Here is a 13,928-nt window from a genome sequence, read left to right on the forward strand (position 1 = left end):
TACCAAATGGTTTTTGATATCAAAATTTTTGTCTTTGGAAATCTTCACTGTAAATAGTTTGACCTGACTGCAGCTTCTACATACTAGTACAAGCATAAATGCCATCATTTAAAAGCAAACCTGAATATTGCAACTAATGTAATATGTAATGTAGAATAACTATTCATTACAATGCATTACAATGTTTGCAATGCATATTTACTTGGCGAGTCATGTGATCAGACCCTCAGAAATCGGAATATGATCTATTTTAAAAGAATCAAAACTACACAATTTATTTTTGTTGTCAGTTTATCATGAAATTAAGTAGTTTTCTACCTGCATTTTGTCATTTTTTTTTGTTTGAAGTTATTATTTTTGTTTGAAGGAAAAGACTGCAGTAATGAGACATAGTAGCTCCAGAACTGTTTTGTACAGAAAACAATGTGAAGAATTACATGACAAAATTATGGCCTCTGGAATAAAATACATATTACTAATAAACTGTAATCTGTATTCCTATCTTTGAGGATGTCATAGTTGCATAACCTGCATAATCTGTTTTGCTGAGGATATGTGACACAAACATACATTCCCCTTTAAATTAGAGAATGTCTTTATGTGTCCATTTACATGTAATCTGTGTGTATTTGTACATCTGACTGAAAAAGGTACATAGCTATGATTGAAGCAAACACTCAGGCTGAGATTTTCTTTTCATACAGAGAGTCTTATCAAAGCTATTCATATGGGGGTTCACATGAACTATTAGTATGGGTAACCCCCTAACCTCTTAGAGATGTTCTCAAAGAGAAAATAAAATCAGACTATGAACTTTCAGAATAGCAACCATTACTCATTTTCCTTTTCCAGTATTATATGTAATGTTCTTATCTCAGTTTTTATGTAAGAAGGTTTAAAATGTATTGTCATTTTGATCTTACATGACTCAATGTTATTCACTTACATATCAATATGTAATGCTGAGAGTCCGACAATAATGCCATAGCAGAATGATCCTTTTCTTATAGCTCATAACCTTTGCCAGGTTGGTAATATGACTGATGTCTTAATTGAGCTTCAGAAATATTATGTATTTTTATGCTTTGTTGCTTGGCGCCATCTACTGGCCAACACGTTTCCACGCTTATGGATAAAAATATAATGGGAAAATACTAACAATACAGCATTAAAATAGAAGGGAATATAAAGAATCCAGTTTATGGACTGCACGTTTATTTTGTGCCAGGTTTGTTAACATTTAGATCAATTTAATTTCTAGAAATTTCTAATTTCTTTAAAAGTAGCCAATTGAGATTGAAAAAAAAAACATTTTTTGAGAAAAAAATAAATCATTTGGGGGTGTCTTTGTCACTGGAAATTTTATGCAGCCTATCTTTTTCTGAGAGAAAATTAAGAGGAGAATAAACCCAGTCTAAGCAAGGTAGCGTCCTGACCTGAGAATCCTTAGGGGTTAAAACTGGGCAGCACCACAGAACCCCCCCCCCCCCCCCCCCCCAAATAAAATCTAATAAAATAAAAGTCAACTATTAGACTAGATAACATTGCCTATTTATATTGCATCAATTACTTTTTTTTCAGCTTGCTTCCATACAAGCCTCATAGGCAGTTGCTGTCCAGAAGCTGTCCAGGGTCCTGAAGTCATTTGCTCTGTGCTTTGTATTGGACAGGTGCATAACACTGTAAACTGGCAAATAGAGAAACTGTTCAATTCGCGTAAATAATGGATAAATAAGCCAAATCCGCAATCCCTGACCACAGGTTTGACGTGGACTGCAAAACAACGTCCAACACAAAAACTTGCCATTTCGAAGTTAAATAGTCTACAGTACACACCGAGATAACCCTGCACGATGTCTGTCTGATGCTAGTCTTGGGTGGAGCAGGCATCGCTCGATGGCGTTGAGTGGGGCGGAATCCGTGGTGCTGCTCGTGTCTCGAGACTAGTTTCTCCCGGAAGTGGGTGGTTTAGTCGCCACTCGGTCACTGCTGGCTAACGAGCGATCGCTGGGATGAAGCAGAGTCGGGAACATTCTTGGGGCTGACAAATATCCGACGACACAGTTGTAAAATTTCAATATTTAACCAGTTTGTTGCGGTATATCCGCAGAAATCCACCACAAACGCTCACTAAAAGGCTCAGACACCCCGCCGCCAAGATGATGGAAGAAATTGACAGATTTCAAGTGCCGACTGAGGCAGATATGCAGCCTTTTGTAAGTTAAACCAGATTTACTCTTTACCAACCGATCAAAGCACAAATGTTGTCAGTATGCGGTTTTAATAACGTTTTAATGAGCGAATGGTAGCTCAATATGATCCAACGATGCATGTTGTATTTCGTTAGTCTCATATGTTGTGTCATCATAGACCGTTATTTTATTTAATTTAGTTTTTTTCTCTTCTTTAATAAAAATGGCAAGTAGGCCTATCTTAGAGATCTGCGATGTCGCTGCTGTGTCTGATATGTATTTTGCTAGCTAATGTAAGGGTGCTAACGTTACTATGATGCAGCGCACTGAGACTGTGTCTCCCTGCATCGAAAACAACATCTGCTTCATTTAATTTTATAACTTCAACTCAACTTGTTCTTACATCTCTTCGTAACGCAGTCTGTAACGTTTATATGAAATAACGTTAATATTGTGTGATGTTTCATCAATATAGTAGAGGCCTTTTACCGCCTTAGATTGCTTCATCATGCAGAATACGTGCTAAGGTACCTGAATGTCCGTACCCCTCCCACCAATGACAAATTCATCAATAATTCTCAGGAAAAGCAGCTCTGTCCAAAGAGAAATCTGGATGGCCCTCATTTAACCCATGACCCGCACAGCAGATGTCAGTGTACGTTTGGGTTAATTCTAGATCAGTGGTTCTCATCCGATATTGTTTCAGGACCTAGCTTTTACATAGGTTATCAAATGGACCCAACATGATACCTGGACTTTTTATAATACAGTTGTACAAAACTGTCCTTCAGATCAGGAAGGGGAAATTATTTATATTAACTGAATTAAGCCTAATAAATATGCATAAGTATTAATGTGACCGACTGAACAGGACAATTGACAATATGCTTTATTCACCAAAAAATTAATAAACTACGGTCGGTTGAAGTGTGCAGATTTTTGCTTACCTGTTTTGAAGTAATTGCAAGTTTAGCGTATCAACTGCAACTCAAACAATATTAAATTCCTCGTTCTCAAAAGAACCACGAGTGCTTACGTTGTTTTACCCCTTTGTCTGCGTATTTGGACAAGTCTTCGAATCTTGGCTTGCACTTTCTGCAACCTAATCTTAATATTTTAGCCATCATCTCGCTACAGTAGCCACGACCAAACAAGCTGGAAAGAGATTGACGGATCTGATTGGACTGAAGTGTTTTGATGATGCCTGGGAGCAGTGGGAGGCGCAATTTTCTACACTTTTATGTTTTTTTTTTTTTTTTTTTTTTTTGCGCTAAACCCATGAATGAACAATACACGGGTTTAAAAAAAATATTCTGATTAGGGGTGTACAATAATGACTAAAAAATTTATCTTGATACTTTAAGACAATATTTTGCTGGGTGTGCTATTGTGCTGGTATTTTGACAGGTTAGGACTGTCCTTGACAGCTGACTTCCAAAGTTCTTGTTATTTTTCACATTTGGTGTGGTGGTTAATTTGCAGGAATAACAGAAATTTACTTTTCCATTAAGTTTAAATTTATGTTTACATTTTATGGCCATTTTAACCTTTAGAAGGCATTTTTACCTAATTAAATGTATGCATCATCTTTTGTGTAAAAGTCTTGCATTTAATGAATCCATTTAAATAGTAGAACACTATAGGGCTGTTAACAATCAAATTAAATCAGTATCAACAAAATTTGTGTTTGCTATGCAGAGGTGGCACAGAATCCCATCTGAAGTGGCATTTATGCTGGGTACACACCAAAAGATAATCAGGATGATTTTGCATTGCATTGTTGAGCTAAACTAGAAAAGGCAAAAAGTGTTAGCACTATGTTGGAGACTCGTTAGCTTTCCCAAGGCAGACAAACTTAGAGTGGTTACAATCACCTGGGTTTAAATTGTGCTCAAATTTATTTGATTTTGATGCAGTATTTACATATAAGCTCGCAGGTGGCTGTGGTAAGGGTCAAGTAAGACACATTTCCCGACAGAGAGGTGCAGAGTGCTGCCAATCACAACACACACTGGCCCAGCTTACCAATCAAAGCACATTTCGTATTTCAGAAGGCAGGACTTAATTTGATACAGGAACTATTCAAACCATTCATGCCAGACTGGGGAGAGAGGTACTGTAATAATGTAAAATATGTGAAAAAACCCCCCGAAACAGAACCAAGACTTCATAAAAGAGCATAATAGGACCCCTTTAATGCAGAACATGAATGTATTTAACTTGCAGTTGCAAATGCATAAATAGGGTTTTGATGTTTTAAAACAAAATCTTGAATACTGATAATTGAATTGATTTGTGAAAATAGACTTTAAATATAAACCTAAAATTGTCAGTAGGTGGCAGCAAATCACTGCATGAGTGAGTCATTGAGTCATTCATTCAACCGATTCATTCAAATGTATGACTGATTCAGTAATGAAACACCATTGTGTGTTGCTTATAGACACAACAGTTCTGCTTTGTTTGGAACAATTTTCGTTTTTGAAATACACCTAAAACTGAAATTGTTGTGTCTAAAATGTAAGTCACTTAATATTAACTTTTTGTTTATTGAGCTGTTCATCTAATTAATATTACATTTGCTGTCATGCTGATATTTGGAGAATATATCACTTTTCATGTGATATTAACTATATCAGATTATATAAATATAAAAGAGATGTAAAATTCATATACTATCTTGAATTTTCAGGGAATTCTAAATTCATTTTTGGTTGTGTCCCACTGATTTGGTGTATATGTGTAATATTATATTATATAATATAATATTATATTATATTGACAATACAATATGTACAGTTTTGTGTGCTCAATATCTCAAAATGTGTTGCACTGCACTTATATTTTTTCATCCTTTTTTCCAGTTTTATTAGATTTAAGCTTTTGAAATTTTAAAATGATTTGTCACTATTCTTGACCTTTTCCTTGTTTGAAGTTGGCAAATTTAATCCTTTGCTTCTGAAAATGTTGTGTTTCCTTTCGCATCAATCCCAGGGTATCATAACGAGCTGGCAGAAATCAAATAGGTAGAAATCTAGTAAAGCTTTGCTCATCCACGTTGATTAAAATGGAATGTCAAGGCTCTTGTCAAGAAGGACGACCAACTAGACTGCCCTGACATTTCTCTTTTTTCCCTCTTTTCAACCAGGATCCAGCATCATCGAACACATCAGAGGCAGACTCAGATACCAGGGAGAGTGAGCCTGCCACCATTAACTATAAACCTTCCCCTCTCCATATGAAGATAGGTGAGTTGTGGGATTGTTTATACTGCCAAATGCCAATGCTGCACTTATATTCAAAGCATTTTGTGCAATTATGTGTTTTTTTTTTATTTGACATGATTAAAATATAAATATGTCTTATATTTATTTTCTCTGTACAGACAAACAGAGAGACTTGGTTAGGAAAGGATCACTGAAAAATGGCAATGCTGGAAGCCCTGTCAATCAACAACCCAAGAAAAATAACGTGATGGCCAGAACAAGGTAAATACGAAAGAAAATAATCATAGTTTTGGATATGTACATATAGACTGTTTTATTTCACGTTAATTCAAAAACCTGTCTCTATTTCTCTTTCCATCCAGGCTAGTGGTTCCCAATAAAGGCTACTCTTCTTTAGACCAAAGTCCTGATGAGAAACCTTTAGTTGCTCTAGACACAGACAGGTAAGCTCTTCACTGATTTATTTATGCCCCCATTAGCCACAGGCGTCAAACTCACTGTTTTCACTTGCCTTGCAGCGATGACGACTTTGACATGTCTAGATATTCCTCGTCAGGATACTCATCAGCCGAGGTGAGGTCACTAAGGGAACAGGTACCTATGATCTCTGGTTAATGTATTAAGCCCCATAACCCAAGCATCTTGACAGTGGATTTCCTTCTCAGATGTCACTGACAATCTTTTATGCACTAAATTACCTTTTGTTCTAAAAACTTACTCGCCTTCAGGCAACCAAAGATGTGGATGAGTTTGATTCTTCGTCTGGACATATTTAGAAAAAAATTAGCATTGCATCACTTGCTTACTTATGGATGTGCTGCAATGAGTGGATGTTCTCAAACAGCTGATACAAACATCACAATAATACACAAGTAATCAATTAAGATCTTGTGAAAAGCTGCATGTGTTTAATACACAAACTCATCAATGAGATGTTTTTAATGTCAAACCATTGCTTCTGGCTAAAATACAAGTCCTCTATCCATAATATTGCTTTCTCCAGTGAAAAGTTGTCTTGTCTGAAGCAGGAAAAAAAATGCACAGATTGAGGACCATTTACATGCAAAAATAGTCCGAAACAATGTTATTATGGATTATGAACCAGCAATACTGTTGCTTTACACAGGACTTTAATGGGTGGACTGCATGTGATTGTAATGTTTTAATTAGTTGTTTGGACTGTCATTCTGATGGCACCCATTCACTGAAGAGTTAGTGAGCAAGTGATGTAATTTTAAATTTCTCCAATCTGTTCTGATGAAAAAAAAAAAACTCTTCTACATCTGGGATGGCCTACATTTTAAATTTTGGGGTTTATTATTCCTTTCAAGGGGACCATTGCTAATTTTTTGTTGTTAATCATATTCAGTTTGTTGTTCATGTCATTGATTCATTAAACCAATAAATGTCCCTATCGAGCTATTGAACCTGTAGTCTTATTAATCTATTAAATAACTAATTTATATAATTTAATAAGTGGCGGTTATGTAGCCTGACCTAATATGCTGTGCATTGCTTTCTGCAGCAGATAAACCAGGATCTGAACATCCAACTACTGAAAGATGGATACAGGCTGGATGAAATCCCTGACGATGAAGACCTGGACCTCATACCACCCAAATCTGTTAACTCCACCTGCATGTGCTGCCAAGCCACCTCCTCCACTGCTTGTCAAATCCAGTAAACCAGTCACCTTTTCCCCTTCCTGTGCTCCCTCTCTCTCCTCCCCTCCCTCTTTCCTTTTCATAACCTCTGATGAGACATCTAATCAATAATGCAGAGGGAAATGTACAGTAAACGTTATGATGAACATGGTGTACAGAAAATGTGAACACACAGACACACAGAAGACATTACATGTGCTAATACACACATTTACTCTTACTTATAATTATAAACATGACTACTATCGGTTGCTTCCTCCTATGGCAGGATATGCACTGTTTGCTAATATGTTAGGAGAGTCTGCTCACTTTCACCTCCTAGCTGGCATTGTGTTATACTGTACAAGTGAACGTAGAACAAATAACGCATTAAAAAGCCTTTAATTGTGAATTTTAAAACAACTTGATGTTACAGAGAGTTTGAACTAGCTTATCCACTGAATTCTCTGCTTTCATGTTGCACTCATTGCATTAAAATTGTCATTATGGTAAGATTTGGGTTTCGTATGGATCTGGTTGGATGTTTATTGGTCGTGGCTGCTATTGAGGCTATACTTGGATTGTTTCTGTTGAACATTTTGCACGTTGGTGCATTCGTACTGCAGCACTAACAGTAAGTAGCCTTGTCTGGCATGCACCTGGGCATCACACTTTTTGTTTACTCTTGATATCTTACACAAGTATTTAACTGAATCATGTTTGAAACTACGCTGGATTTAAGATCCGAAGGAGTCATGAAAGGAATGAAAAGAAAATACAGCAACCCTTCTTTATTTGATTGGTCATTTCTGAATGGTTATTTTCACAGAAACCTCTCACTACAGACTGAATATGATCAAATGACGGCACGAAGACCTTTCTGTCTCTCAAAGCAGTTTTTCAAAGTTCAGAAATCACTAGGTATGATTTAATAGCCAATATGATATATCATAGCAGAATGCCCAAACATGTTAGATGTAGAACGCCTGTAAAGCTTTCTTACAGTAAGTACTGTTTTAGAAAGATGAAAGATGTTCAGATTTCACAAACTTGAAGGCACTAAAGAATGTTTATGCTCCTTGTTGGAATCACTTTACCTTGTGTCCATTTTAATTTAGCATTTTATATGCATACCACCAATCAGAATGTATCACTTATTTGTTTCATGGAAATCAGTTACTTTCTCAGACATTGTAGGCTATTTAAAAGCACTCGTTTCTGCTGGACTTTGGAACTAATCTTAGAATGTTAATGTTGCTAAACTGATCAAATCTCTGGCCTCATTATTGTTATTATTAAAATGATTCAAGCTATCAATGATGAAACTGTGCTGTTCATTTACATATTAAATCCTTTTACAGATTTTACCCTTCCAGTCAGCTTGGAAAGCCAAGTTATCTTTACACTCTTCATATTGTCTTAATCAAGTTGTATCTCAAAATGCAAACGGTTTTCATTCAGACTGCACATATTCACTTTTTAGTCTTGTTTTAACTATGACTAAAATAGTGTAATGACCTGACATATCAAAAAAAAAGTGTAATCAAAAGTGAGCATTTGTTGGACAGAAGCTGTGTTTTTATGTTATATGTTAATTATGTGAGAAAGTCAATTTATGTATTAACAATGTTGTTACTGGTTTCAGTGATATCAATAAAAACAGACCTGAATTACATGTCCTTTATTTACATCATTTACAGGTACTGGAAAGCCAAAATATGAATGTTACACAAATGATACTTATGTAAAAGTACAGAATGTACAATGGTAGTGGCTCAAAGTCTGTAAGACACAGATATACACATCACAAAACTGGCATTCACACAACATTCACACAAGTGAGAATACTTGTAAATTACAGCAACGTACTTCTCAGTAACTTGCTAATTACATTCTGCAGTCTAAGATAAGAGTTCTTAACCTCAAAACAAGGCACAGGATGAGCATTTGTACAGTGACAGCATGTTTCAAATGACCTGCTTGAATCCAGGCTCACAACCTACTGAACATGAACCAAAAATTAGCACAGATACTATGTGACAATAAAAGCTAAATATTTGATCTGTTGATCAGTTATCATGATATAAAATAAAAAAAAAATGTTTACAATTGTTGTTATTGAATAAAGATCCAACAGATGCATTCACATGTAAAATTCAGTTTGTCTTTTAAAGCACAATGGCTGATGGTAGATTAAACTAAATCTATATTCAAATAAGTCAACATCTGAACAGTGCAAAGACTTCTGAAGCCAAGTGGAACTTGGATGAAAATGCAAAACCCATAAATAAAACAAATAAAATATATTATTCATGTTTATTGATTGTTTGTAAATAATATAGGCTGCTAATAAAACCATAGAGAGTGAGAGAAATAAAAAAAATATTTGTTCTGTCTTTTTCAGTTGTGCAGTGTATAAAAAAAAACTTAAGGCCCAGTTCTTACCTTGTTTTCCCATAACGCACCTATAGATGGCGATGATACATTATTAATCAGTAAACTACTCACTTAATAGCTGAAGGCTGATCAAAAAAAAAAAAAGTTTCAAAATTAAATGAAAAAAAAAAAAACGTTTTCTAAATAGAGCATTTTCAATGCTGTTCATTCAATAAGTTACATTCTTTTGCATAACTGATTAGAATATGCAAATAATTACTGGTTGCTTAAAAAACACCAAAGCTTGTTTATGTGCGAAAAACCTCACAGGATGCAAAGTTATTCTCATAAGTAATCATCTGTTTTAATATCATACAAATACCATTTTCAACACTTTAGTCAACTGCTATCCCTGTAAATAACACACAATAACCGAAAACATTCATATAGATTATATTAAAACCTATCCACTTCTGCTAACTGGACCACTGCAAATATGGACACTTTAAAGCGATCATTAAAATGGGTCTAGGTTTCACCACACACTATATATTTTTACTTCCCTTTGTCACAGTCGGTGTGTAATAAATCCCCTGCCTCTGTATTGAACTCAATCTCATATTCATGATATGTGATAAGTTATAAATACCCCATATATATTTGAAATAACCTTTGGACTTAATGTGCATTACATAGTGTCTGCCAACAGCTGATTATTTCTGTCCATTCCATTGAGCAGTCCCATTTAAGGCTATTGTGTATGTCTCCATTAAGTATAACACATAGGATACCTCATATCATCTGCTCAAAATCAGAGGCTCCAAGATCTGAGCCTTAAGAAAGAGACACATCCAAAAAGTGCAGTGAGGGGTCACATGGTTGCTCAAACACCAGCAGACATGTGATCGCTGGAGCCAGAGGAGGAAGTAGACGTTTAAGAGTGTCTTCTTCGCCCGGCGGGACCCTGGAGCATACTGGGGTGGAAGTTGACGTGTCTGCGGGCGTGTTTGGTGAGGTGATCGCTTCGCATAAAGCATTTGTCGCAGAGCGGGCACATGAAACGCTTCTCCCCGGTGTGCGTGCGAAAATGTCGCGTCAGTTCATCCGACCGTGAGAATTTCTTTGCGCAGCCTGTCCAGGTACACTGAAAAGGCCTCTCACCTAAGAACACACACATGGCAGAGACAAGTGTAAGCCCCTTTATTTCAGCCCTTACTGACTAAAACGCCAGCAGCAAGAAAAAAAAAATCTAGATATTTTCCATGCATGGAAGCACCTTCACCGGCTTCTTGTCGACTTGTTCAGAGTGCGTATGTAAAAACCGGAGAAAACGCTGACTTTTGATTTGCTCTGAATGTGAACGCACTCAATGGGAGGTACCGCGCTTGGCTACAATGCGGCACCACGTGCCGGATGTTTACAACTGTAGAATAAGGAGGTGTGTACATCACGTCATCGTTGCGTTGCTAGGTTATATGCGGTTATTTTAGTGCGTGTCGCATTGAAGTATGCGGATCATCAAGGACCAGCGGCCACGGCACACACTGACTAATTAATAGAATATATATGTTTATGCATATCATGCATAATCCAGAAAACAATTTAATTTGCGATATGGGTCCAACCGAATCATTAGCCTGCAAATTAGCAAGCCTGAAATATGCTACTTCCAGCATTTTCCACACGATTACACAATTAAATGGTCTTACGGTGATGTTCTGCGTAACAATGTGGACTAAGCAACATGTTTGCTCACACTTTGATTAGTAACAGTGTGTCCTTCTCCACCCTCATGTGTACACGTGAGCGCTCCGCCTGCGGTTACACCCACCGTTACATGAGTGACAGTTCCCGAAACCGAACTGTTCCCCAGAACACGCGGGCGTGGGGCGTAATAACTGATTGTGGGTCAGACAAACGAACAGTCCGAATCGAATTACCTGCTTCAGTTGAGTTACTGTACACATAAGCACAAAATAATTCAGCTGTGCTTATTTCTTACCGGTGTGTACTCTGAAGTGCGCCTTAAGATGGGACGATTTGCCGTATATTTTCCCACAGCCGTCATATGGACAGCAGTGTCTCTTCTCAGCGGATACATGTAGACTGTCACGGTTCCGTGTCCTTTTCACCCTGCTCGTGTTCTGCCTGCATTTCTCCCGGTTTTCCTTCACCTCGGGCTGATTATCCGCATCACTGTCCACTATACATTTGCCGCTGATGCCGCTCGGGATACACTGATTTAGGTCCAGTAGAATCATAGCGACCATTAACAGAGTCCGACTCTCTTGACTTTCTTCAGATCCCTCGTCGCCGGATAGTTTGTCTGAGCGGTCACCGTTTGAGACCGGCCCCAAGGACCTAGCTTCAGTATTTACGTCCGTCATTGTAGTAACCAAAAATGTCCTGGATATAGAAAAGTCTCCTGCTACAAACAGAAAAACTTAGTGCGCGGGATTCTCATCATATGCGTATCGGGATACAGATGACTCCGGAAAACGTGGCTTCACCTCTACACGTGTTTTTCCCAATGCGACTGCGATGACTAATGTTCTAAGCGAAGAATAAAAGCGTGTGTCGCTTGCGCACAAGTTATCGAATAGGCATGCAGGTGCCTATTCCCAATATAATTTCAACCACATCCGAAAGCGTGGAACTTTGCGTTCTGTCATTCCCTTCTTCCCTCATCCGTGTGCCTCTCTGTACCGCTGTTTGCTGTTCTTATGTGAAAGAAACTTCTTTCGCGGAATCCCACGGTTTCATCATAAAACTCGTTGCTGATTGGACACAGGGGGCCAAGAGTGACGATTTGAATGCACTACCAGGAATCACCTTGAGATCTTGAGATTGAAGGCTCTTGGGTCCAATAGTGTTCTGAATATGGGATGAGGGGCGTACTAACATAACAGGAACTCCATGTAACATGTGCCCTCCTTCATCACTGTAAGCAGATTGAATGCACTGGACGATGTAGTTTTTTCTAAATATATAGAAGTAGTAAGTAGTAAACGTTTGCATTGATAAGATTTATCATTCGCATAGGCTATCATGTTTAAAGTCACTGAATGTTAAAAAACCCAACCAGTTTCACATTAACAGGCATGCAGTGAAAAATATTAACATAAAATATAGAAATCAGTAGCCTAAATAAACCATATAACAGAGGTAGATATATCAATGTATGCGGGGTATTGCACCCAATTTAGCTTTTTCAGTTGTGAAAAGGGGATTTTTAAAGTAAAATTGAATGTTAGCAATGAATGTCAATTTCACCGAAAAAATTCAAGACCTGCCTTCGACCTGAAATACATTCTTTGATCTCTCAGCTTTCAGGGAAAATGGTCGCAGCGAAGTATTGAGCAATTGATTGCTAACACACAAGAGCAACGCGTTTCAAACTGATGTCCTTTCTTTCAATAAAGTATGCGTGCAGAGTATTTGTGCCGCACAAGCATGGCCTATCAGTAGTAGACGTTTTGAGGCGGGCCTTCGCGAAGGGCCGTTGGAGAAAGAGAAATTAGCCAATGAGAGCAAAAGTAACACGACTCTTTTCGGAGTAATCTCCGGACTCTCAGAGGTTCGCGCTGACCTGGGAGACAGTTCTTGGAAAATATGGAAACAACACTTACACTTGCGACCTCAAAAGTATTATTCCCAGGCATGAACGTATTATGATACTGTTAGAGGGGACAACGTGAGACTATATCAACAATCATATTAACACTAAGCAGAATACAATACAATCATCTAAATATTTAGCATTTCATATATTTGATATAGCATATTTCTAAAAATCTCATACCATACTTTTTTTTATTAACAATGTTCTTGAAATAGTACTATTTACTTGTCTTGGTAAGTGTTGTCAGTCATAGAATGATACTTCATCATAGAGATATAATGAAATCCATGCAGGTGTTGTTTTTCTTGTACTATTTGAAAGGTGACGCGTGTAACAACCTACAACTAGTTATACCGTCTAATAAATCATCCCGTTTCTAATAATGCGGTCAATACGAGATGGGTCACGTTGTTGTTATTGCGCTGTAAGCAGCCCCACGCACACGTGTCTGTTTTTGTGGAACAGAATGTACCGTACACTAGAAGTGAACTTGAATGCCTCCCTTCGATGCTGAAAGGACAGTGCAAGCAACACTTCCGCTCTAATGCAGAGTCACGCTTATCAGCTTCAGCTGAACAGTACGCATGCCGTCTCCGTTCTCAAAAAGGATCTGGTCTTTGGAATTTCGGGATGTACAGTAGCATACTGAAGCTGGTAAAAAAGCTCTAGTAAAAATGCACGAGGCATAAGCCCCTGTAGACAGAGACATGGGACTAAAATAGCACAAGTAGCCTAAATTAATATTAATAATAATAAAGCCTATTCTAAATGTTTTTGTTATGCAAATGAGGGAAATAATAAAAAATTGCCACACTTACCAAAGAATGTGAGCTTGTTGAACTCAATGAAGGCTGAAATAGACAAGGAG

At 37.4% G+C, this 13,928-nt stretch overlaps 2 protein-coding genes across 2 annotated transcripts; one reads left to right on the forward strand and one right to left on the reverse strand.

The window, feature by feature from the left end:
* The first annotated feature begins 1,841 nt into the window (after positions 1-1,841).
* Positions 1,842-8,722, forward strand: LOC113091280 (protein FAM219A-like). Its single transcript, XM_026256691.1, has 6 exons — positions 1,842-2,216; positions 5,341-5,440; positions 5,578-5,680; positions 5,782-5,862; positions 5,938-5,992; positions 6,945-8,722. Exons 1-6 carry the CDS (start codon positions 2,160-2,162, stop codon positions 7,101-7,103), a joined length of 555 nt encoding a protein of 184 aa, XP_026112476.1. The 5' UTR covers positions 1,842-2,159; the 3' UTR covers positions 7,104-8,722.
* Positions 8,723-8,729: 7 nt separating this feature from the next.
* On the reverse strand, positions 8,730-12,353 carry LOC113091279 (Krueppel-like factor 9). Its single transcript, XM_026256689.1, has 2 exons — positions 11,441-12,353; positions 8,730-10,599 (listed from the first exon to the last, which is right to left on the reverse strand). The coding sequence occupies exons 1-2, from the start codon at positions 11,823-11,825 to the stop codon at positions 10,373-10,375; spliced, it is 612 nt and encodes a 203-aa protein (XP_026112474.1). The 5' UTR covers positions 11,826-12,353; the 3' UTR covers positions 8,730-10,372.
* Positions 12,354-13,928: the final 1,575 nt, after the last annotated feature.

Source organism: Carassius auratus, unplaced genomic scaffold (genome assembly GCF_003368295.1).
Source record: "Carassius auratus strain Wakin unplaced genomic scaffold, ASM336829v1 scaf_tig00214183_4049273_7079891, whole genome shotgun sequence".
Taxonomy (NCBI): Eukaryota; Metazoa; Chordata; class Actinopteri; order Cypriniformes; family Cyprinidae; genus Carassius; species Carassius auratus.